A 24821-nucleotide genomic window follows, 5' to 3' on the forward strand; every position below is an offset into this window, starting at 1 on the left:
ACACTACATCGTATGCACTGCACTCATTGACTCCTAGTTACCTCCTCGAAAAATTCAATCAAGTTAGTCAAACACGATCTTCCCTTATCAAATCCATGCTGACTGTCCTTGATTAATCTATGTCTTTCCAAATGAAGATTTATCCTGTCCCTCAGGATTTTTTCCAATAATTTTCACACCACCGAGGTTAGGCTGATTGGCCTGTAATTACTTGGTCTATCCCTTTCTCCCTTTTTTAATAAAGGTACAACATTAGCAGTCCTCCAGTCCTCTGTCACCACACCTGTAGCCAGAGAGGATTGGAAAATGATGGTCAGAGCCTCTGCTATTTCCTCTTTTACTTCTCTTAACAGCCTGGGATACATTTCATCTCAACTGCATTTATCCACCTTTGCTCAATATCGCTTAATACCAATACCCAAATTTCAATTGACCCCCAGCATCCAGAACCTTTTGGGACAGGGAGTTCCCGATTCCCACTACCCTCTGTGTGAAGTAGTGTGTCCTGATTTCACTCCTCAACAGCCCAGCTCTAATTTTAAGATTATGCCCCCTTGTTCTGGATTCCCCACCAGATGCAATTGTTTCTCTGTATCGACCCTATTGAATCCTTTTAACATTTTAAGGACATTTTTAGATCACCCCCAACCTTCGAAACACAATGGAATACAGGCCAAGTTTATATAACTTACCATTATAATTTAACTCTTTAAGCCCAGGTATCATTCTGCTAAATCTGTGCTCCACCACCCCCCCCCCCCCACTCCATGGCCAATATATCCTTCCTGAGGTGTGGTACCCAAAACTGACTGGTGGGGAAACTTTCACCCTGGTACTAAATCAGGTGGTGGACCACTCGCATACGTAGGTATTAATAATATCTCCTTTCCATCAGATTCACTGACCACAGCAGGCAGCCTGACCATCAATCAGTGCCTTAATACAAGGAAAGCAGAAAGTGTGACCCTTGACCTCTTGCAGCACCTAATGCACACGGCTACTTCAAGTGAGTATATTATTTATTACTAGATGATCTCCTGTGGTTTGTTTACTCACCATTAGTCAGATGCTACAATCCATCATTTACCTGCCCCTCAGGTCTCGCATCTGCCCCTTCACCACCCCACTCAACTGCTCTTCCAATCCCACCCGCTCCTCCGAGCCCAACTCCTGCCCTCCATACCCACCTGCCCCTCCAACAGTGCAGCGCTCCCTCAGTACTGCACCTTCGACAGTGCGGCGCTCCCTCAGTACTGCCCCTCCGACAGTGCGGCGCTCCCTCAGTACTGGCCCTCCGACAGTGCGGCGCTCCCTCAGTACTGCCCCTCCGACAGTGCGGCGCTCCCTCAGTACTGCCCCTCCGACAGTGCGGCGCTCCCTCAGTACTGCTCCTCCGACAGTGCGGCGCTCCCTCAGTACTGCCCCTCCGACAGTGCGGCGCTCCCTCAGTACTGCCCCTCCGACAGTGTGGCGCTCCCTCAGTACTGCCCCTCCGACAGTGTGACGCTCCCTCAGTACTGCCCCTCCGACAGTGTGGCGCTCCCTCAGTACTGCCCCTCCGACAGTGTGACGCTCCCTCAGTACTGCCCCTCTGACAGTGCAGCGCTCCCTCAGTACTGTCCCTCCGACAGTGCGGCGCTCCCTCAGCGCAAAAAGTCAGGGAATTTTAAATGTGAGTTACACTCAAAATCACCTACGTTCATGTCTTCCCCAATCTTTTATGGTGGTTTAAGACTCAATTCATCCAAATCAGGTCCCGCCCACAAAACTGGCCACACGCCCAGGTCGACATTGCGAGACTGCGCACGTTCGAGAAGGCTCATCAAATTGCTCTCATATTCTTGGGCGCACATGCACTCGGGGACATGTTTTTTAAACATTTTCTCTTCAAAAAATATTTAATTTACTAAGAAACTGACTAGTTTACACCAATAAAACTATTAAATGGTTCAGTGAATTTTTATAAAGTCATTTTCCGTGATTTTAAATCAGGTTACTCGCAGGTGGGGCGCTGGACACTCTAATTAAAAATGCTTCCTTTTGCTGATAAACCCATTTTCAGCTGTATTAATAAAACTGCAGCAGGTTACAACTCTCAAATGCATCGGTGAATCGTTAACGGAAAATAAAGAAACAATTACAATCTGTTACACTGCTCGATTGCTCTGGTACATTGAAGATTTTATGTTTGTGATTATGCAAATGAATTTTATCGGAAACTAGAACTGTAACCGAACCAGCACATTTTGGGCACAATTTCCCGATTTCACCCAAAGTGCAAACTCTACCCCTATATATTCAAGTCTTGAGTGGTTTAGGAGTGCTTAGTTTTATTTTGACATATTCCAAGCCTGTAACTTTCAGAAACTCTTTATTCCTACTGTGCAGGGCTAATATGTTTTTCAATGTTTTCTGTAGTTGTTAATGGACAAAGCATTGAAGAGCAGAACTTGGTGAACAGGATAACACAGGAACAGCTTCACAGTCATGAACAGGATGTCAGAAATGCAGAGGTAGCACTTCAATCTAATGTGTGGTTATTTGACAGTTGATCATCTGCTTTGGGGCTGTACAGTAGACAATAACCCCTCCATATACTGAAAAAAGCACACTTTGGCTTGCTCCATAGCAGTGAAGCAGATACACAGGAATAGCTTTTCGTCTTCACTACCTAAAATGAAAATCAGATGGGTTCTATAGAGGACGGGTGATCAGGCCTATCAGATTACCCCGCTCTCCCCCCCCGCCAGATTACCCCGCTCTCCCCCCCCCCCGCCAGATTACCCCGCTCTCCCTCCCCCGCCAGATTACCCCGCTCCCCCCCCGCCAGATTACCCCGCTCTCCCCCCCCGCCAGATTACCCCGCTCTCCCCCCCCGCCAGATTACCCCGCTCTCCCCCCCGCCAGATTACCCCGCTCTCCCCCCCCGCCAGATTACCCCGCTCTCCCCCCCCGCCAGATTACCCCGCTCTCCCCCCCCGCCAGATTACCCCGCTCTCCCCCCCCCGCCAGATTACCCCGCTCTCCCCCCCCGCCAGATTACCCCGCTCTCCCCCCCGCCAGAGTCTCCTGCCCACCACCAGAATACCCTGCCTCCGCCAAATTAGCCCGCCAGATTACTCAGCCCCTGCCAGATTACCCCACCCAGACCTGAGGAGATGAAGACAAAAATCTACTCCACAATCTTTAACAGTGGGGGCACCAGTTAATAACGCTGTTAAAAAGCACATGGGATCCTTGTTTATGTAAACAGGAGCATAGAGTACTAAAGCTAAAGAGCAACGGGGTTAGAGTATTGTGTGCAGCTTTGGCCATCACACTTTAGGATGGACAGAGTGTGGTAGAGGCTCACTGTGATAATGCCAGGGATGAGAGGCTTGCTACTGAGGGTAATTCGAGGGCATACATTTAAAATAATTTAAGATCAAGGAAGGGAAAGGTTAAAAAAAATGACGCAGAGGGTTATTAGGTCATGGAATATATTGATCTTGATTTGGAATATATCTGAGTTTACAAACAATACTTATCTCAGAGGTACAGGGAATTTTGAAGAAGAGAGACCAGATTTGTAAAAAGATCTAGATTAAATGAATGGGCAGAACGATAGCAGATGCAGTTTAATACAACAAAGTGTGAGGTGGTGCACTTTGTATGTACAAATAGCAGCTGGGAGTATTGTCTAAATGGTGAAGCATTGTGGGGGACAAATGAATTTAGGAGTCATTAAAAGCTATCATGGATGCAGAAAATATTCAAAAAGGCTAATGGAAATCTGAGCTTCATCAAAAAAGATCAGAATATAAAACAAAGGAAGTACTACAGCATGTATACAGCGTGCTGGACAGGACTCAGTGGCAATGTGGCCCCCCTAATTTATTTTTGGTGCACGGCCCCTTTAAGGGTCTGCACAACCTATTCACAATTTCGCGCATGCAAGAAACTTAACATTGAAAAAGCCGAGAGAGCTGCGTGGCTGCACAGCTTAGAGGGAACATTGCTCATTGGTAATCGTGGCGTTTAGTTTTGAGCACCTAACCTCAGGAAGGATATATTGGCCATGGAAGGGGTGCAACGCAGTTTCACCAGGATGATATGAGGAAGCTTAAAGGTTAAATTATAAGGACAGGTTGCGTAAACTTGTTTTATATTCCTTTAAGTTTAGATGGTTGAGGGGTGATGTAATCAAGGTATTTAAAGGCGAATGCAGAAAAATCTTTCACACAAAGGGCAATGAAAATGTGAAAAGATTGCTCCAGACCACAGGTTCAAATAAACTGTTAAAGGGAGATATATATGCCTGACTCTTTGCCCCATTAGTGCAGTTCCAACTCCTTCTCCATGAAAATGGTAATAGAGGGTATGCCCAAAGAATGTCATACCTGCTCTTGCAAAGCCCTCAGTGGTCTGATACTGCCAGAAGCAGTGAGAAGAGTCTCGGTGTGGGCAAAAAACTATTGATAAGCTGACTCTCCAAGCTCACACACTCCTTCTTTCCAGCTATCAGACCTAATGGTGGGAGCTGTGCCTCAGTGTTGGAGCAGCAGAGCCACTGAGCCTGATTATAATTGCTAGAAATGAGAGGTCACTCGGGACTCAACAGGTGGATTGCAAGAAGGGCCAAAAAGTGTGAGGGAATTCGGGGGATGAATTTTGGAATCCACCATTTTGGGATTTGCCAATAATGCTGCAAATGTCATGGAAAATCTCCCTGCCCAGTTGTTGTTCCTGTAGTGCTGATTTGTGCCAGCAGATGGTGGTGTTGACAGTGCAAATCTTGTTTGAATTTTGTGTGGTCTTGCACTGCTAGCTACTATCTAAAGACACCTGCGTGGTTTAAAAATGGGAATCAGTCTTATTTCTTCCGCTTCTTTTATGTTAAATCTGATAATATACCAAAAATAGAAATACGTTCAAAAATGTTAACACTGTATACCATGGGTTCTATTTTCCTCTTTGCCGATTTTTGGCGCCCAGGAGGATTTACGGCCAATTTTGTTGTGCCTGATTGCGGCGGGAAAAGAAAATAGACCTTTCGCCAAAGTAAAATGTAATTTTGGCACTGCGGTACCCGAAGTTAAATCTGGGAGTGGAGCTTCAAGAGTACGCGCCGAAAAGTCAGTGAGCATGTGCCAGGAAAAAAACTTTTTCCACGTGACAGATGTGTCCGCGCATCCACGGCGAACTTCCTGATCTGCATCAAGATCTTGTGAGAACACAGTGGGATTGGATCGGGATCTGAACATTTAAATTTTAGCTGCAAATGATGGATCCAATGAATGCAGCACATGTCCCCAGTTGCTGCTTGAAATGAGCCAGAAGCAGAGAAGGCAAGTGCTGCAGTGACCTTCACTTCCACAAGTAGGGCAGTCCTCCTGCCACTTCTTGGCTGTATGTCTGCCCTGACTAGCTGGCAGATCTCGGTGATGACCTCCTTTCTAAATCGCAGCCTGCGAATGCAGTCTGGCTCACTCAGGTGTAGGTATGAGCGCCTGTCCCTGTAGATTCGATCAGTGTATGGCCTCCTCCCCATTAATGCCCAAATTATCTGGTTTCTGCACTGGTGGCGTTGTGTTATCCGTCACCTCTCCATGGCATGCATGTAAACCAACCTTACTACATGAAGCATATAATATTTGCACCCATAATTATTATTCTTAATTTTGTTATTCTTGTTATTGTGAGACAGTAATTACTGAAGCACACACACCATTGCTGGGTGACGCACTAGTAGAATGGACCACACCCTGGTCTGCGTGCATGCGCAGCACTAAGCTCTATCGCTATGGAGTCGCGACGCACAGTGATTTATGGCACTGAGCTTTTGCCGAAATGCATATATTTGGTGCTGTGTTGTGCCATCTCCGATGCACAGTTTGGAGTGCATGCCAGCAGGATCACTCCCACAGCCGGACAGAAACACATGAGCTCAGCGTTTGTATTGCACCCGCCCATCCCTCAGGCTTCTTTACAAGTTGATTCCGGTGGGGGGGGGCTGCTATGGAATCCAAGCGCCGAGCTTGTGTCCGGCCGAGGGAGCGATCCGGCCGGCTGGCACTCCTCTGACCCATGAGTAGAGATTCTGTGGTGGGATGGAGTCGAAATTTGCCTTCTCACATAACATGGAAAAATTTAATTTCTAACATTCTGTGGCAAAAATTAACTTTTTCCGACTTCCCTCTGCAAAAATCATCAGGAATTTGTGTTTAAATTGTCTTCTTCCCTCACTCCAAAAACTCAGAAATGTGCTCAGCGCTGATTTCCTTAAGTTAAAGGGTTTTTCTGATTGGCACATTGTGCGTCGTCCTGAAAAAAATCGGTGTTAGCGTAATTCGGTTAAATGGCCAAAAAACGACCAAAAACGGCACGGAAATCAGTTTTCAACCAGACCTCCGCCAAAAAATCCGCCGCTGACAGTCGCCGCCGGCATACAAACTTTGAGGAAAGTTGCAAAATCAAGATTGCTCCAAAAAACGCGCTCAATGGTGTCAAAATTAAAGCCCCATATATGTAGATAAACAGCTAAATACACCTGCGTGGTTTAAAATGGGAAAGTCTTATTTCTTCCACTTACTTTATGTTAAATCTGATAATATACCAAAAATAGAAATATGTTCAATAATGTTAACACTGTGTACCATATATGTAGATTAACTCTGACTATACTAACACTAGTAAAGATATATAATAGTTCATATAATCATAGAATTCAAAGAAATATCAATAAAGGGGACTATTTGGTCCATCATTCCTGAACCTATGCTGGTCCCACATTGCTGCTATCTACTCTATTTCTATTTCCACACACTCTTTAATGTTTTTCTTCTTTCGGTTTAATCTAATTTTCTCTTAAATGCTATTAAACATTGGGCAGATAGGAGCCATGCTCTTCAGCCCTTGCCACAAAACCCATACCCTTGCCATGAATCCCATCTCCCTCCTAGGTCATTGCCTCAGGCTGAGCCAGACTGTTCGCAACCTCAGCATACTATTTGACTCAGAGCTGAGCTTCCAATCTAATATCCTCTCCATTACAAAGACTGCTTATTTCCACCTCCATAACATAGCCCATCTGCTATCGAAACACTCACCCATGCCTTTGTCACCTCCAAACTTAACTATTCAAATAATCAGCCTCCTGTCTTCCACCTTCCATAAACTTCAGCTTATCCAAACTAGTGATTTATCAACTCCTTGCTTTTGTAGTTACTGCCAATATTTAAACCCAAAATCTCAGGTTCCCTTTTTTATAGCTGTTTCCACTTGCAATCCTGTCTCTAAAGATCAGTGTACCTATCCGTCTAACTCTCTCTCTTGTTCCACTCCATTAAGACGTTACCATTTGAGCACATAAGAACATAAGAAATAGGAGCAGGAGTACGCTATACAGCCCATCGAGCCTGCTCTGCCATTCAATAAGATCATGGCTGAACTTCTACATCAACACAACTTTCCCACCCTGTCCCATATCCCTTGTTTCCCTTAGTGCCCAAAAATCAATCGATCTCAGTCTTGAATATACATCCACAGGTGTCTGGAATGAAGACATTTTTCATCATCTCATTTCGAAATGGCCGACCCCTTATGCTGAGACCATGTCCCCTAGTTCTAGACTCTCCAGCCAGGCGATTTGTGTACAAGGACACCCAAATCCCTCTGAATACCAACATCTACTAGTCCCTCACCTTTTAAAAAATATTCTGCTTTTCCATTCTTCCTACCAAAGTGGATAATTTTGCATTTCCTCACATTATACTCCATCTGCCATCTTCTTGCCCAATCACTTAAACAGTCTATATCCCTTTGCAGGCTGTTTGCATCCTCCTCACAGCTTACTTTCCCACCAATCTTTGTGTCACCAGCAAACTTGGATACAATACACTCGGTCCCCTCATCTAATATAGATTGTAATTAGTTGAGGTTCAAGCACTGATCCTTGTGACACTTCACTAGTTACACCCTGCCATCCAGAAAATGACCCATTTATTTCTACTCTCTGTTTTCTGTCCGTTAACCAATCCTCTTTCTATGCTAATATATTACTCAAAATCACAAGAGCCCGAATCTTGTGTAACGACCTCTTGTGTGGCACCTTATCGAATGCCTTCTGAAAATCTACACCAACTGGTTCACCCTTATCTACCCTACTAGTTACACCCTCCAAAAACTCTAATAAAATTGTCAAACACGATTCCCCTTTCATAAAACTGTGTTAATTCTGCCTAATTATATTGTGATTTTCCAAGTGCCTTGTTACGACATCCTTAATAATGGATTGCGCCATTTACCCTACCACTGATGTCAGGCTAACTGGCCTATAGTTCCCTGTTTTCTCTCCCTCCTTTCTTGAACAGCGCAATTAATTTTGCTACTTACCAATTCACAGGGACCATTCTAGAATTTAGGGAATTCTGAGAGATCAAAACCACTTTCTCTGCAGCCACCTGTTTTAAAACCCTAGGATGTCTGATTTTAATCCCATTCATTTCTCCAGTATTTTTTCTTTACTAATATTAATTACTTTTAAGTTCCTCATTCTCATTAGCATAGATTTCAAAAGGGAAAGCCTTGTTTGACCAACCTTACTGAATTTTTTGAAGAGGTAGCAGAGAGAGTAGACAATGGTAATGCAGTAGATGTAATTTATCTAGATTTTCAAAAGGCCTTCGATAAGGTTCCCCATAATAGACTAATGGACCAGGTCAGAGAATGCAGAGTCAGGGGATAAGTAGCAGGATGGTAGCTGGCTACAAGACAGAAAGCCGAGAGTAGGGGTAAAGAGTAGCTATTCGCAGGGACAGAAGGTGGGTGGTGGTGTTCCACAAGGATCAGTGCTGGGACCACTGTTGGTCACAATTTATTTTAACGATTTAGACTTTGGAATCAAAAACACAATTTATAAATTTGTGGATGACACCAAATTGGGGGATAGTCAATACTGAGGAGGACTGCAACAAATTACAGGGGGACATTAATAAACTTACAGAATGGGCATATAATCGGCAAATGAAGTTCACCACAGATAAATGTGAGGAATTACGTTTTGGTAGGAAGAATAGGGAGGTTACTTATTACTGGGAGGGTGTGAGTCTGGGTGGGGTAAAGGAACAAAGGGATCTCGGATACAAATACACACATCACTAAATGCTGCGACACAGGTTAGTAAGGCCATAATAAAAGCAAACCCAGCACTAGGGTTTATTTCTAGAGGGATAGAATTGAAAAGTAGGGAAGTTATGCTAAACCTGTATCGAACTTTGGTTAGACCACACTTGGAGCACTGCGTACAGTTCTGGTCACCATATTATAAAAAGGATATAGAGGCACTGGAGAGGGTGCAGAGAAGATTTACAAGGATGATACCAGAAATGCGAGGGTATACATATCAGGAAAGGATGAACAGGCTGGATCTCTTTTCTCTTGAAAAAGGCTGAGGGGTGACCTAATAGAGGTCTTTAAAATTATGACAGGTTTTGATAGAGTGGATACAGAGAGAATGTTTCCCCTTGTGGAGGCCATCAATATAAGATAGTCACCAAGAAATCCCATTGGGAATTCAGAAGAAACTTCTGAATACTTGGATGTGCACTTAAAGTGCCGTAACCTACAGGGCTATGGACCAAGAGTTGGAAAGTGGGATTAGGCTGGATAGCTCTTGGTCGGCCGGCGCGGACACGATGGGCTGAATGGCCTCCTTCCGTGCTGTAAATTTCTATAATTCTATGATTCTTTACCCATAGAGAGTGGTGAGAATGTGGAACTTGCTACCATAGGGAGTGGTTAAGGCAAATAGTATAGGTGCATTTAAGGGAGTCAAGCCAAACAAATGAGGGAGAAGGGAATAGAGGGTTACGCTGATAGATTTAGATGAGGAAAAATGGGAGGAGGCTCGAGTGGAGCATAAACGCCGGCATGGTTGGGCCGAATGGCCTGTTTCTGTGTCATATATCCTATGTAATCCTTGGTTCCCCACAATTTCCGATAGTTCTTTGTGTCTTCTACGGTGAAGACAGAGACAAAATCATTGTTAAACGTCTCTGCCATCTCTTTATTCCCAATTATAATTTCTCCTGCCTCTAAGTAACCCATGTTTGCTTTCGCTAATCTCTTCCTTTTTACATATAAAAAGCTCTGTTTTTATAATTCTTTCTAGTTTACTATTTTCTCCTATTCATCAATTTCTTGGTCATCCTTTGCTGATTTTTAAAAACCTCACTATCCTCAGGTTTACTACTCTTTTTGGCAACATTATAAGCCTTTTCTTTTTATCTAATACAATTTTTAACTTCTCTATTAAGCCATTTTTCCAGTGGAGTTTTTATTCCTCTGGGGAATGAATATTCATTGAGAATTATAATAACCTTTTTAAACATTTGCCATTGCTTATCTACAGTCATATCTTTTAACCTAATTTCCCAATCTACCTTAGCCAACTTGCCTCTCATATCTCCGTAATTGGCTTTGTTTAAATGTAAGACCCTAGTTTTGTTCTTAACTACATCACTCTCAAACCTAATATGAAACTCTATCATGTTATGATCACTCTTGTCCAGAGGATCCTTTATTTTAAGATTACTAATTAACCCTGTCTTTGAGGTCTGCATTTTAATTTGTACCCTAGCTCCTCAAACTCCCTCAGCAGTCATTCCTAGTTCTACCGATGTCATAGGTTGCCACATGGTCCACAACAACTGGATCCTCCCCCTCCCTCCAAGTTCTTCTCCAGCCACGAGTTGATGTCCTTAACCCTGTCACCGGGCAGGTAACATAGTCTTCGGACACACGGTCATGGCTGCAGAGAACAGTATTTGTCTCCTTGACTATACTATCCCCTAACACAACGACATTCATTTTTCCTCCCCCACTTGAGTGACCTCCTGTACCAATGTGCTGTGGTCCATTTTCCTATCCTCACTGCAGTCTTTGTTCCCATCCACATTGGTAGCATGTACCTCATACCTGTTGGACAATGGTAAAGGCTGAAGCTCCTCCATCTGCAGTCCCCTTACTGCCTGAGTCGAAGTCACATTGTTCTGTTCCTGACCACTAACCAAATCTAAACCATTACCTAACCCAAGGGGTATGACTGCCTCCAGGATCAAAATGTCCAGGTAACTCTCCCCCTCCCTGATACATCGCAATGTCTTACCTCAGAATGCAGCTCAACAACTCTGAGCCGAAGTTTGCCGAGTTGCAGACACTTACTGCAGATGTAATTGCCTGGGATCTCTCCACAAATTCCCACATTCTGCAGATACGCACACCTCCTGTACTCCCATTTCTATCCAACCCGGTTTTATACATTTAATTAATTAAAGTTTTATGTATGTAATTAATTCACTTAGTTTGTTTTTAGGGTTTTTTATACTAATTCATTTAACTAGTTTAAACTATTAATTTAATAACATTAGTTATAGGTTTCTAGCTCAAAATATTTGCTGTCTCAAGCTTATATAAACTACTACAAGTATTAAATCAAAAAGGAATACCTCCTCCTCGCCCACCGCCCCCCACCCCCCCGCCACTGCTCCGAATTCCCAGTCTCACCAAATTCTCAACTTCCCATTCTGTTTACAATGCGCTTGATTCCTGATGTGATCTGTGGTTACGCCCTATTCCTTAGGGTGTATTCTCAATCCTTTTTCCAACAGGTAGTACAGCACTTTGTTCTACATTTTACAGCATTTGCTACATATTGGGCCCCTAATCTTTCTATATCTTTCTTGGAGATTGCTATGCCCCATTTGGTATGTAGGTAAGTGTGGGAAAAATTGGTAAAAAGAATGGCTGACATGAGAATCCAAGCTAGGGATGAGTAGTGATAATCACTAGGTACAATCGGTGTACATATGATCATAGTGAATATTGTGCTTAAATGCCGCCACATCTCTCAGGAAACAATTGCATTTGTAAATTTTTCTCCTATGGACAGCTTGAAATATTTGGACGTTACCTGGATAGCGGCGAACTGGATAGAATCCCTGAGCCACGAAGAGCTGACATGTGCAGAAAGCTGGCTGAAGCAGTCCAGAAAAGGGTGGAAGCACGATACAGAGCCCATCTCTCACAGGAAAAAGTTTTCTCATCAGACACTCTCTGAAACACCCTATTCAGACAGTGGGTTGCACTGAAATCGCTAATTGTAATTTGTCTGTACAAAATAGCCCTTTCTGCTCATCCAAAGGATATTGAGGAAGTGCTGTGTAAATGGTATTGAAATTCAGATCAACCATGATCTAATTGAATGGCGGAACAGGCTCAAGGGGCTGAGTGACCTACTCCTGTTCCTGTTCCACAATAATGACCCAACAACAATGAACAATGGCAATTGTAGGTCCCAAGCCACGGTGTGAAACTTGGAGATGATGGTGTTCGTATATTACTCACCTAAGCAAACATGTGATCTCCTTGTGCGGAAATGAGTAAAACAAGAACCTTGGTCATCATATTAAGTTATTGAATTTAGAAATATGGGTGGAATTTCCGCAGGGGTCACTGGTGTCTTGTAACTTTAGCGGAAACCCAGAGAAACTGTAAATATCTGGTCATGTCGCTTTTGGGGTTTTGGCCAATTTCTTGTCGCATGTATGGAGGAAGATCATGTGGAAATTCCTAATCAAATCTATTCTGGACAAACAAAAATAATTGAAGTGAGAACAATCCTGCCCAGCGAAGGAACTAATTGGAGATTGGTGAGCAAAATAATAAATGTTTAATGTACAGGAAAAAGCTACGAGGTCCAACTAACCTCAAACTTTATTACTCAAACTATAAATACCTGCTTTCCTTCTGTAGGAATCTCCCCTTGAATAAATAATGTCATTTAGCCTTTAGATATCTGCTTGATCTCTTGTTTGAACCGTTTGTCTGTTTGCACAAGACAAGGATTTGAAAAAGCTCAGCTGGTCCCAGTTTTCACTCATGGAGCACGCACCGTGCAATTTGAAACATGCATCTTTTCCTCTCACTGTATTGTATTAGTGTAACCCAGCACGAATTATCCAGTCCCACTATTCTAAAATAATACAGTACAGAAGGAGGCCTTTCGGTTCGTCGTGTCTGTGCCGGCTCTTTGAAAGAGCTATTAGTCCCACTCCCCTGCTCTTTCCCCACAGCTCTCCATTACCATTTCTCTTTAAACTTACAATAAATCCACTAAGTTCCTCCCCTTGACTTCTTTTTAGGCTCCCTTGTACTGCTAGTATTTGTCCTTCACTGTGAAGGACAAGTCATTTAACAAGTCTGCCATTTTGTTATTGTTATAATCTTCCAATTCCCCTTAGATACGGGGCTGGTGCCAAAGTACTGGAGGATTGCAAAAGTTACACCCTGTTTAAAAAAGAGAAAGGGGTAAACCCAACAGTTACAGGCCAGTCAGCCTAACGTTGGTTATGGGGAAATTTTTAGAGACAATAATTATGTCATTTGGAAAATTATGTATTAATAAATGAAAGTCAGCATGAATTTGTTAATGGAAAATCATTTTGACTAACTTGATTGAGTTATTTTATGAACTAACGGAAAGGGTTGATGATGGTAGTATGGTTGATGTGTATATGGACTTTCAAAGGCATTTGACAAAGTGCCACATAATATACATGTAAGCAAAATTAAAGTACATGGGGTTAAAGGACCAGCCACAGCATAGATATGACATTGACTAAGGGGCAAAAAGCAGAGAGTAGGGGTGAACAGTTGTTATTCAGACTAGAGGGAAGTGTACAGTGGTGGTCCCCAGGGATCGGTAGTAGAACCAGTGCTCTTTTGGATTTTTTTATCAATGACTTGGAGTTGGTTATACAGAGCATAATTTCAAAGTTTGCAGAGGACACGAAACTCGGAAATGTAGTAAACAATGAGGATCGTAATAGACTTCAGGAGGTCATAGACAGATTAGTGAAATGGGCAGACATATGGCAGATGGAATTTAAGGGAACTATCCCAGCTTCTCCAGTCTCTCCACGTAACTGAAGTCCCTCATCCCTGTTACCACTCCAGTAAATCTCCTCTACACCCTCTCCAAGGCCTTGACATCCTTCCTAAAGTATGGTGCCCACAATACTCCAGCTGAGGCCTAACCAGTGTTTTATGAAGGTTCAGTATAACTTCCTTGAGTTTGTACTCTAATCCTCTATTAATAAAGCCATTTGCTTTTTTAACAGCCTTCTCAACTTGTCCTCCCACCTTCAAAGATTTGTGTACATATACACCCAGGTCTCTCTTTTTCTGCACCCCCTTTAACATTGAACTGTTAAGATTAGTTACAGGGACACCCTGAAAGCCTCCCTGAAAAAGTGCAACATCCCCACTGACACCTGGGAGACCCTGGCCAAAGACCACCCTAAGTGGAGGAAATGCATCCGGGAGGGCACCGAGCACCTCAAGTCTCATCGCCGAGAGCGTGCAGAAATCAAGCGCAGGCAGCAGAAAGAGCGTGCGGCAAACCAGTCCCACTCACCCTTTCCCTCAGCGACTGTCTGTCCCACCCGTGACAGGGACTGTGGCTCTCGTATTGGACTGTTCAGCCACCTAAGGACTCATTTTTGAGAGTGAAAACAAGTCTTCCTCGATTACAAGGGACTGCCTATGATGATATGATGATGATGTTTAGTTTATATTGTCTCTCCTCATTCTTCCTACCAAAATGAGGAGAGGCAATTGGATAGAGTGTAGAAGAGATTTACTAGAATGGTATCAGGAATCATAAAATCATAGACATTTACAGCACAAAAGGAGGCCATTTCAGTCCATCGTGTCCGCGCCAGTCAACAAAGAGCTATCCAGCCTAATCCCACTTTTCAGCTCTTGGTCCGTAGCCCTGTAGGTTACGGCAATTCAAGTGCACATCCAAGTACTTTTTTAATGCGGTGAGGGTTTCTGCCTCTACCACCCTTTCAGGCAGTGAGTTCCAGACCCCCGCCACCCTCTGGGTGAAAATATTACCCCTCAAATCCCCTCTAAACCTCCTACCAATCACTTTAAATCAATGTCCCCCAGTTGCTGACCTCTCTGCTAATGGAAATAGGCCCTTCTGGGCTCATAATTTGGGCTCATAATTTTATACACCTCAATAAGGTATCCCCTCAGCCTCCTCTTTTACAAAGAAAACAACTCCAGCCTATCCAATCTTTCCTCATAGCTAAAATTCTCCAGTCCAGGCAACATCCTCGTAAATCTCCCCTGTACCCTCTAATGCAATCACATCTTTCCTGTAATGTGGTGACCAGAACTACACGCAGTACTCTAGCTGTGGCCTAACGAGTGTTTTATACAGTTCAAGCATAACCTCCCTGCTCTTGTATTATATGCCTCGGCTAATAAAGGCAAGTATTCCGTATGCCTTCTTAACCACCTTATCTACCAGGCCTGCTACCTTCAGGGATCTATGGACATGCACTCCCAGGTCCCTTTGTTCCTCTACACTTCTCAGTGTCCTACCATTTAATGTGTATTCCTTGCCTTGTTAGCTCTCCCCAGATGCATTACCTCACACTTCTCAGGATTGAATTCCATTTGCCACTGTTCCGCCCAGCTGATCAGTTCATTGATATCTTCCTGCAGTCTACAGCTTTCTTCTTCATTATCAACCACATGGCCAATTTTTGCAACATTGGCAAACTTTTTCCACCTCCATAACATCGCCCGTTTCCACACTTGCCTCAGCTCATCCGCTGCTGAAGCCCTCATCTATCCCTTTGTAACCTCTAGATTTGACTATTCCAATGTACCCTATGTGAATGAGGTGATCCAAAACTCGGCTGCCCGTGTCCTAACTGGCACCGAATCCCACTCACCCATCACCCCCTGTGCTCGCTGACCTACATTGGCTCCCAGTTAAGCAACGCCTCGATTTCAAAATTCTTATCCTTGTTTTCAAATCCCTCCATGGCCTCGCACCTCCCTATCTCTGTAATCTCCTCAAGCTCCACATACCCCTCCTGAGCATCCCGGATTATAATCACTCAACCGTTAGCAGCCGTGTCTTCTGTTGCCTAGGCCCCAAGCTCGGGATCTCCCTGCCTTAACCTCTACGCCTCTCTTTTCTCCTTCAAGATGCTCCTTAAAACATACCTCTTTGATCAAGCTTTTGGTTACCTGTGCTAATTTCTACTTGTGCGGCTCGGTGTCAAATTTTTGATCTCATAATCCTCCAGAGAAGCGCCTTGCGACGTTTCAATAAGTTAAAGGTGCTATATAAATGCAAGTTGTTAATGTTTTTAATCATACCCCCTACATTCAAAATCATTGATATATATAACAAAAAGCAAAGACCCAGTACTGAGCCCGCGAAACCCAACTGGAAACAGCCTTCCAGTCACAAAAACACCCACCAACCATTACCCTTTGCTTCCTGCCTCTGAGGATGAGGGATCTCAGTTGTGTGGAGAGACTGGAGAAGCTGAGGTTATTCTCTTTAAAAGAGAAGGTTAAGAGGAGATTTGATGTGTTCAAAATAATGAACAGTTTTGATAGAATAAATAGAGGAACTGCTTCCAGTGGCATAAGGGTCAGTAACCAGAGTGCACAGATTCAAGGCAGAGGGGAAGATAAATCTTTTTTCTCTGAGTTACGATCTGGAATAAACTCACTCCATGAAAGGGTCGTGGAAGCAAATTCAATAGAAACTTTCAAATGGGAATTGGATAAATACTTGGAAAAGGAAAAAAATTGCTGGGCTGTAGGGAAAGAGCCGGAGAGTGGGACTAAATTGATAAATCTTTCAAAGAGCTGGCAGTCAGGCTGGCTGACGAACTTGGGAGATGGTGGTACTGCCACACACCAGCTGCCATTGTCCTTCTATGTGATAGAGCTCACAGAATTGGGAGGTGCTGTTGAAGAAGCCTTGAGGAGTTGCAGCAGTGCAGACGGTGCACACTGCAGCCACTCAGCTGGAGTGAGTAAATGTTTATGGTGGTGGATGGAGTGCCGCTCAAACAGGCTGCCTTATCCTCGATGGTGTCGAGCTTCTCTAGTGTTGTTGGAGTTGCACTCAGTGTTGTGTATTCTAGTAAACTCGTGAGATGAATCTTGTAAGTGGTGTAAAGGTTGGTGAAAGACCAAATAAGTTTCTGGTCAATGGTGGCCCCCAGGATGTTGGTGTGTGTGGGGTGGGGGGGGGGGGGGGGGAAGAAATTTGACAATCGGAATGCCATTTAACATCAGTGAAATGTTAGACTCTCTTGTTGGAGATTGTCATTGGCGGCCATGTTACTTGTCACCAATATTCCCACCAATTTTTATGCAGTCTCCACCTGCGTGGTTTGTTTCATTGAAAGGCTGGTGAACAGCCTGCATGGAACCTCCCCACTGCTGAGTGAGTGCAGCGCTTAGTAGGAACATTGCTTGCCCTTCATCAGCTGGAGCCTCAATGTGCACACTGACTGCTTCATAATCTGATGAATTGTGTTCGGATCTGGATTGCATTGCCTGAAAGGGTGGTGGAATCAGATCTAATCATAACCACCTAAAAACATAAGAAATAAGAGCAGGAGTAGGCCATTTGGCCCCTCGAGCCTGCTCCACCATTTAATAAGATCATGGCTGATCTGACCATGGACTCAGCTCCACTTCCCTGCCCGCTCCCCATAACCCTTTATTACTCAAAAATCTGTCTATCTCTGCCTTAAATATATTCAATGTCCCAGTCTCCACAGCTCTCTGGGGCAGAGAATTCCACAGATTTACAACCCCGAGAAGAAATTCCTCCTCATCCCAGTTTTAAATGGGTGACCCCTTATTGTGAGACTATGTCCCTTGTTTTAGTTTCCCCTATGAGTGGAAATATCCTCTCTGCATCCACCTTGTCGAGCTCCCCCATTATCTTAAATGTTTCGATAACATCACCTCTCATTCTTTCCAATGAGTATCTGCCCAACCTATCCTCATAAGTCAACCTGCTCATCTCCAAAATCAACCTAGTGAACCTTCTCTGAACAGTCTCCAATGCAAGTATATCCTTCCTTGAATACGGAGGCCAAAACTGTATGCAATACTGTAAGTGTGACATCACCAATACCCTGTACAGTTGTAGCAGGACTTCTCTGCTTTTACATTCTATCCCTCTTGCAATAAAGGCCAACATTACATCGGCCTTCCTGATTACTTGTACCTGCATACTAACTTTGTGTTTCATGCACAAGGACCCCAAGTCACTCTGTACTGCAGCACTTTGTAATCTTTCTCCATTTAAATTATTTGCTTTTTATTTTTTCTGCCAAAGTGCATAACTTCACATTTTCCATTATACTCCATCTGCCAAATTTTTGCCCACTCACTTAGCCTGTCTATATCCCTTTGCAGATTTCTTGTGTCCTCACAATTTGCTCTCCCACCCATCTTTGTATCAGCAAACTTGGGTAATTACACTCGGTCCCTTCATCCAAGTCATTAATATATTGTAAATAGTTGAGGACCCAGCACCGATCCCTGCAGCACCCCACTAGTTATTGTTTGCCAACTGGAAAATAACTCATTTAGTCCAACTCTCTTATTTTCTGTTAATTAGCCAATCCTCAATCGATGCCAATATATTACTCCCAACCCCATGAGCTTTTATCTTGTGCAGTAACCTTTTATGTGGCACCTTATCAAATGCCTTCTGAAAATCCAAATATACCACATCTACTGGTTCCCTCCGATCCACCCTGCTTATTACATCCTCAAAAGAACTCCAGCAAATTTGTCAAACATGATTTCCCTTTCATAAAACTATGCTGACTCTGCTTGACTGAATCATGATTTTCCAAATGTCCTGCTACTGCTTCCTTAATAATGGACTCCAGCATTTTCCCAACAAAAGATGTTAGGCTAACTGATCTATAATTTCCTGCTGTGTCTGCCCTTTTTAAAAAAAATAAGGGCATTATATTGGCAGTTTTCCAATGTGCAGGGACCTCCCCAGAATCCAGGGAACTTTGGTAGACTACAACAAATGCATCCAGACCCTAGGATGCAAGCCATCAGGCTCAGGGGACTTATCCATCTATAGTCCTATTTTACTGAGTATTACTACTTTAGCGATAGTATTAAGCTCCTCCCTCCCTATAGCCCCTTGATTATCCACTATTGGGATTTTTAGTGTCTTCTTCCATGAATACTGATAAATATTTCCCTGTTCCCCATTATTAATTCCCCAGTCTCATCCTCTCCAGGATGAACATTTACTTTAGCCACTCTTTTTATGTACTTGTAGAAATGCTACTATTTATATTTCATGCTAGTTTGCTTTTGTAATTTTTTTTTGAAGTTTTTTTGCTGGCTGGCTTTTAAGAAAGTTTCCCAATCCTCTGGCCTCCCACTAATCTTGGCCACTTTGTATGTCCTACTGTTCAATTTGATACCATCCCTTATTTCCTCAGCTAGCCAGTCTTTCCTTCTCATGGGGATATAGTTTTGGAATATTTCTACATATCATAAGACCAGAAAGGACATTTAAAATAAAGGAAGCGATCTGGAAAGTACAATGCTTTGATGTATTTACCTTCACCCATCTCCAGGTTGAGGCAAAATGGAACATCTGCTTAGCAGGATTTTTGACATCCTCCCCAAATTGGTGGAAACAATAATCTGACTTTCCTGCAACAGACAAATTAACCTGGTTTTGATGGTCTAAGTTAGCAAGGCAGATGCAAATAAACACCTTTCAGCTAGAAGACACTGAATTTACCCTCATTAGAGTTAAATATTTAAGTCACCCACCTCCATGGCAATACTAATTAATTTATTTCCCCCTCACCCACTATTCTTTGCCAGCCTGCACAAGACACAGCTTTATAAGTTTACCCTCAACTTTGTAAGAATAAATTGGTAATTTTTATTTAACTACTGCAGTATAAGTTGGTCATTAACAGTGAATATAATTTAGCTAACCTAAATGCCAGATAAATAAACTAAGACAAAGTACTTGCCAAAATCTTTATTATCTACAATGCTTCAGTTACAAAGTCCAGTTTGTTCATTACAAAAGCAAGATCTATACATCAAAGTGCATTAAAAAGATTACACTGCAACAAAAAAGTGCAAATTGATGCTTAGAATCAAAACGGTCAACTTTCACAGTCCCCCACGCAGCCGCAAGACCAAGTGCAAGGTAGATTCTTTCTGAATGTTGTAGTCAGATAGAGTGCGACCATCTTCTAACTGCTTGCCAGCAAAGATCAGACGCTGTTGGTCTGGTGGAATACCTTCTTTGTCCTGGATCTTGGCTTTGACATTCTCTATTGTGTCACTTGGCTCAACTTCAAGGGTTATGGTCTTACCAGTGAGGGTCTTCACAAAGATCTGCATTCCGCCACGCAGCCGCAAGACCAAGTGCAAGGTAGATTCTTTCTGAATGTTGTAGTCAGATAGAGTGCGACCATCTTCTAACTGCTTGCCAGCAAAGATCAGACGCTGTTGGTCTGGTGGAATACCTTCTTTGTCCTGGATCTTGGCTTTGACATTCTCTATTGTGTCACTTGGCTCAACTTCAAGGGTTATGGTCTTACCAGTGAGGGTCTTCACAAAGATCTGCATTCCGCCACGCAGCCGCAAGACCAAGTGCAAGGTAGATTCTTTCTGAATGTTGTAGTCAGATAGAGTGCGACCATCTTCTAACTGCTTGCCAGCAAAGATCAGACGCTGTTGGTCTGGTGGAATACCTTCTTTGTCCTGGATCTTGGCTTTGACATTCTCTATTGTGTCACTTGGCTCAACTTCAAGGGTGATGGTCTTACCAGTGAGAGTCTTCACAAAGATCTGCATTCCGCCACGCAGCCGCAAGACCAAGTGCAAGGTAGATTCTTTCTGAATGTTGTAGTCAGATAGAGTGCGACCATCTTCTAACTGTTTGCCAGCAAAGATCAGACGCTGTTGGTCTGGTGGAATACCTTCTTTGTCCTGGATCTTGGCTTTGACATTCTCTATTGTGTCACTTGGCTCAACTTCAAGGGTTATGGTCTTACCAGTGAGGGTCTTCACAAAGATCTGCATTCCGCCACGCAGCCGCAAGACCAAGTGCAAGGTAGATTCTTTCTGAATGTTGTAGTCAGATAGAGTGCGACCATCTTCTAACTGCTTGCCAGCAAAGATCAGACGCTGTTGGTCTGGTGGAATACCTTCTTTGTCCTGGATCTTGGCTTTGACATTCTCTATTGTGTCACTTGGCTCAACTTCAAGGGTGATGGTCTTACCAGTGAGAGTCTTCACAAAGATCTGCATTCCGCCACGCAGCCGCAAGACCAAGTGCAAGGTAGATTCTTTCTGAATGTTGTAGTCAGATAGAGTGCGACCATCTTCTAACTGTTTGCCAGCAAAGATCAGGCGCTGTTGGTCTGGTGGAATACCTTCTTTGTCCTGGATCTTGGCTTTGACATTCTCTATTGTGTCACTTGGCTCAACTTCAAGGGTTATGGTCTTACCAGTGAGGGTCTTCACAAAGATCTGCATTCTGAACTGTAAGAGAAACCATAATTTCAGCAATTAACCATTTCCGAATAGATGAGTAGGTCAAACCAGTAGACACAACCAGACACGGATCGCGGGAACTGGAAGCTTTCAACTCTGCGGAGCCCAGGCCGCTATTGACGGCTGGGCCAGTAACCGCAAGTCCCGGCCCGTCCATAGCCCTCCCCGGGCCGCTGCCCAGCCCCGCCACTACCTCCCCGGGCCGCTGGTCATCGCCCGACCCCGCCACTCTCTCCCCGGGCCGGTCACTGCCCAGCCCCGCCACTCCCTCCTCCCCGGGCCGCACTGTGAAACCTCAGCCTAGGGTAGGTCAGGTCCCTCATTTCCGGCCCACGCAGTTAAATTAAGAGCAGCATCCTCCGGTACAAACCTCTAATATCGTCTCTCCTCGCTCCAACTTTCAATCTCACGCAGCGGCTCAGCGCTCGTTATTTATAGGCGGGTAGCGCATCACTCCCTGCTTGTTCCCTCCGCATTAGAAATAGTACCGCGGCAAAATAGTCCCAGTAAATAAATGATTAGGACCCTCAGATGCGGATTGATTTGTAAATGCTAAGCGGTCAGTGAGGTGAGTGCCCGCCCTCCTGCTCGATGATTGGCTGAAATCCTATTTATCTGGTTTGTGATTGGTTGATGGTTGACTGTATGGCATAATTGCTGTCAATCAAAGCTACTCTCGGCCAATCAGCAAACGATGCATCGTATTCGCGTCATTGCAGTGTGATCAGCGCGTGAGCCGGCAGTGAGTCAGCGGCTCGCGCCGGGGGAGGGGTGGGGAGATTAAGCTGCACACCCACACCCTGAGGGGGTGGAGAGAGAGCCCGGGGCCCGAGGCCTGAGGGGGGGGGAGAGAGAGCCCGAGGCCCCCACCCTGAGGGGGAGAGGCCCCATACCCCCTGGGCAGAGGGGGGGCGCTTTAGCTTAACGCTCTGGATTGTTGACACCAGTCTTGCTGTTGTGATAATGTCCACACAGCACTTTGCCCCTGGCAAGCTGACGGGAGGAAAAAAACATTTTTTATCTTGGATTCAAGGTGACCTTGAGGACACATTTTCCACATCAGACTCCATCCCCACGAACCTAAAGTTAGGTCAGTGTTTTAACAGCAGGTCAGTGTCTGAAAATGGTGTTGAGGTTTAGCTTGTTGGAGAAATCCTAATTTTGTTTATATGAAACATTTAATGCTCAATTAAGCGGGGCTGTGGGACTAAGCACGACTATTCATTCAAAGACCAGTACAGGGATGATGGGCCGATTGGCCTCCTGTGCTGTATGTTTCCATATTTCTATCAATTATTTTGCCAATTGAAGTCTAATTTTAGCAGTTGAGACTCTACAGTGAGCTCCATGCACTTGGATGGGGGAGGGGGGTATTCATGAAATGGTAAATGGGTATTTGTTGGATTGGCAGAATGAGCAGTTTCAGGACAGGAGTGGATAACTGAAAACATTCTTCTGGTTTGCAGGCCTGAGATTCAAAAATGGAGTTGCTGGAAAGATAGGGACTGATTTGAATTGGTGTATACCGAGGAAGAACTTCAGCCATTGGGCAGAGGGGCCCCAGACACAGACACACGGGGAGAGGGGCCCGGACACACTGGGAGAGGGCACAGACACAGACACACTGGGAGAGAGGCCCAGACACAGACACACTGGGAGAGAGGCCCGGACACACTGGGAGAGAGGTCCAGACACAGACACACTGGGAGAGAGGCCCGGACACACTGGGAGAGAGGTCCAGACACAGACACACGGGGAGAGGGGCCCGGACACACACACACGGAGAGAGAGGCTCAGACACACAAGGACAGAAGAATTCAGTTATTTCATTGAAATGAGCCAAGAGGGAGCTGCACTCTATGAAGCTGATTTGAAACTAATATTTTGTTTTGAAGATTCTGGAGTTCGATTCAACAGCCTTTAGCACGACGAACCAGTTTCTAGACAATCCATATCTATAAACATTGTATAAAATACTTCCTCGTTGGTTACTGGAATATGTCATCTTGTTTATATAAAAGATAATTTCTAGAAGCTGGATCTTTTTGATTTAAAGGCATTTAAAAAGTTGGTATCGGTCTGGATTCTGATTTGATCTAGCCACGTAAACAAAACACCAAGGACGCTCACTTAAATTGTTTGTGACGTGATGTGGTTGCCATGGGTGATCTATCGTAATTGTATTGTGTATTTCTGGCACAATATCGAAACAATGAGGTGTTTGTCTGAAGGCAGATATGATGCATACCACAGTCACTATTAGTATTTGCTTCTCATCAACATGCCCCGAAACCAGGAAAACAGGAATCAAAACAAGTGTTCTCCCATTCTGGAATGCGTGTGGCTGCTGCCTTGCAGCTTTGTATATTTGAGAGATGTTTTATTCCACAGCTCGATGAAACTATGACCAAAAGAAGCTGCCACACTATCGTCAGCCATTTCTTATTTTCTGTAAATTTCTTTTGTCTCTTTCAAAAGCTGAACCTCAGAAAGACAAATGGAGATGTTTTTGATACAATTTACACTCTTTTATGAGTCAATACTCAACTGGCATTTGGATCAGAAATGGCATCAGTATGCTGGACAGTATTCACATCTGTAATCAAGATGACATTTAGTGGCTGAGTATGTGTACTGATCCATGTCCTTATAAAATCTTATAGCACAGAAGGAGGCCATTCGGCCCATCGTGTCTGTGCCAGCTCTTTGAAAGAACGATCCAATTAGTCCCATTCCCCCGCTCTCCTCAAAGCTTTCTAATTTTTTTTTCTGTTTCAAATATTTATTCCCTTTTGAAAGTTATTGAATCTGCCTCCACCACCCTTACAATCAGTGCAATTCTGATCATAGCCTGTTACATTAAAAAATTCTCCTCATCTCACCGCTGGTTCTTTTGCCAGTGACCTTAAATCTGTGACCTTCTACTTATTAACCCTCCTGCCACTGGAAACCCTTTCTCCTTATTTACTTTTATTGGCTCCCTTACATCTCTGGAAAGCTCACAGATGCCATTTTCTTGTGGGTCTCAAGACAGCTGCTGGGCCAAAGAACCAGCTCATGGATGCTAGTTCGTGGATCCCACAACCAATGGTTCATATCAAAGCTGCTGCATTTGATCATGAATGGTGGTGGACAATTAAACAACTAATGAGAGGAGGAGAGTTCATGAACATCACCATCAATAACAACAACTTGTATTTATGTAGCGCCTTAAACGTAGTGAAATGTCCCAAGGCGCTTCACAGGTGTATTGTGAGATTAAAAAATTTGACACCAAGCCGCACAAGTAGAAATTAGCGCAGGTGACCAAAAGCTTAGTCAAAGAGGTATGTTTTAAGGAGCGTCTTGAAGGAGGAAAGAGAATTGGAGAGGTTTAGACA

General features: G+C 43.9%; 2 protein-coding genes across 5 annotated transcripts in view; one reads left to right on the plus strand and one right to left on the minus strand.

The window, feature by feature from the left end:
* Window positions 1-24821, plus strand: part of LOC139226241 (TBC1 domain family member 31-like) — a 211844-nt gene that overhangs the window by 151940 nt on the left and 35083 nt on the right. For 3 of the 4 annotated variants that reach the window (XM_070856863.1, XM_070856864.1, XM_070856866.1), the window contains 3 exons: window positions 896-1006; window positions 2419-2513; window positions 11930-13387. In XM_070856863.1, the coding sequence (XP_070712964.1) occupies window positions 896-1006; window positions 2419-2513; window positions 11930-12097 (374 nt within the window). In that variant the 3' untranslated portion in view covers window positions 12098-13387. Of the gene's footprint in view, window positions 1-895; window positions 1007-2418; window positions 2514-11929; window positions 13388-24821 lie in introns of those variants that run through there. The other variant, XM_070856865.1, reaches the window with a different exon arrangement.
* Window positions 19898-21908, minus strand: LOC139226243 (polyubiquitin-C). Its single transcript, XM_070856868.1, has 2 exons — window positions 21812-21908; window positions 19898-21429 (listed from the first exon to the last, which is right to left on the minus strand). Exon 2 carries the CDS (start codon window positions 21421-21423, stop codon window positions 20050-20052), a length of 1374 nt encoding a protein of 457 aa, XP_070712969.1. The 5' UTR covers window positions 21424-21429; window positions 21812-21908; the 3' UTR covers window positions 19898-20049.

The sequence above is a fragment of the Pristiophorus japonicus genome, chromosome 16 (assembly GCF_044704955.1).
Source record: "Pristiophorus japonicus isolate sPriJap1 chromosome 16, sPriJap1.hap1, whole genome shotgun sequence".
Taxonomy (NCBI): Eukaryota; Metazoa; Chordata; class Chondrichthyes; family Pristiophoridae; genus Pristiophorus; species Pristiophorus japonicus.

Excerpts from the sequence above, each read along its gene's own strand:
- LOC139226243 (XM_070856868.1), bottom strand. The coding sequence starts at position 21,423 with ATGCAGATCTTTGTGAAGACCCTCACTGGTAAGACCATAACCCTTGAA.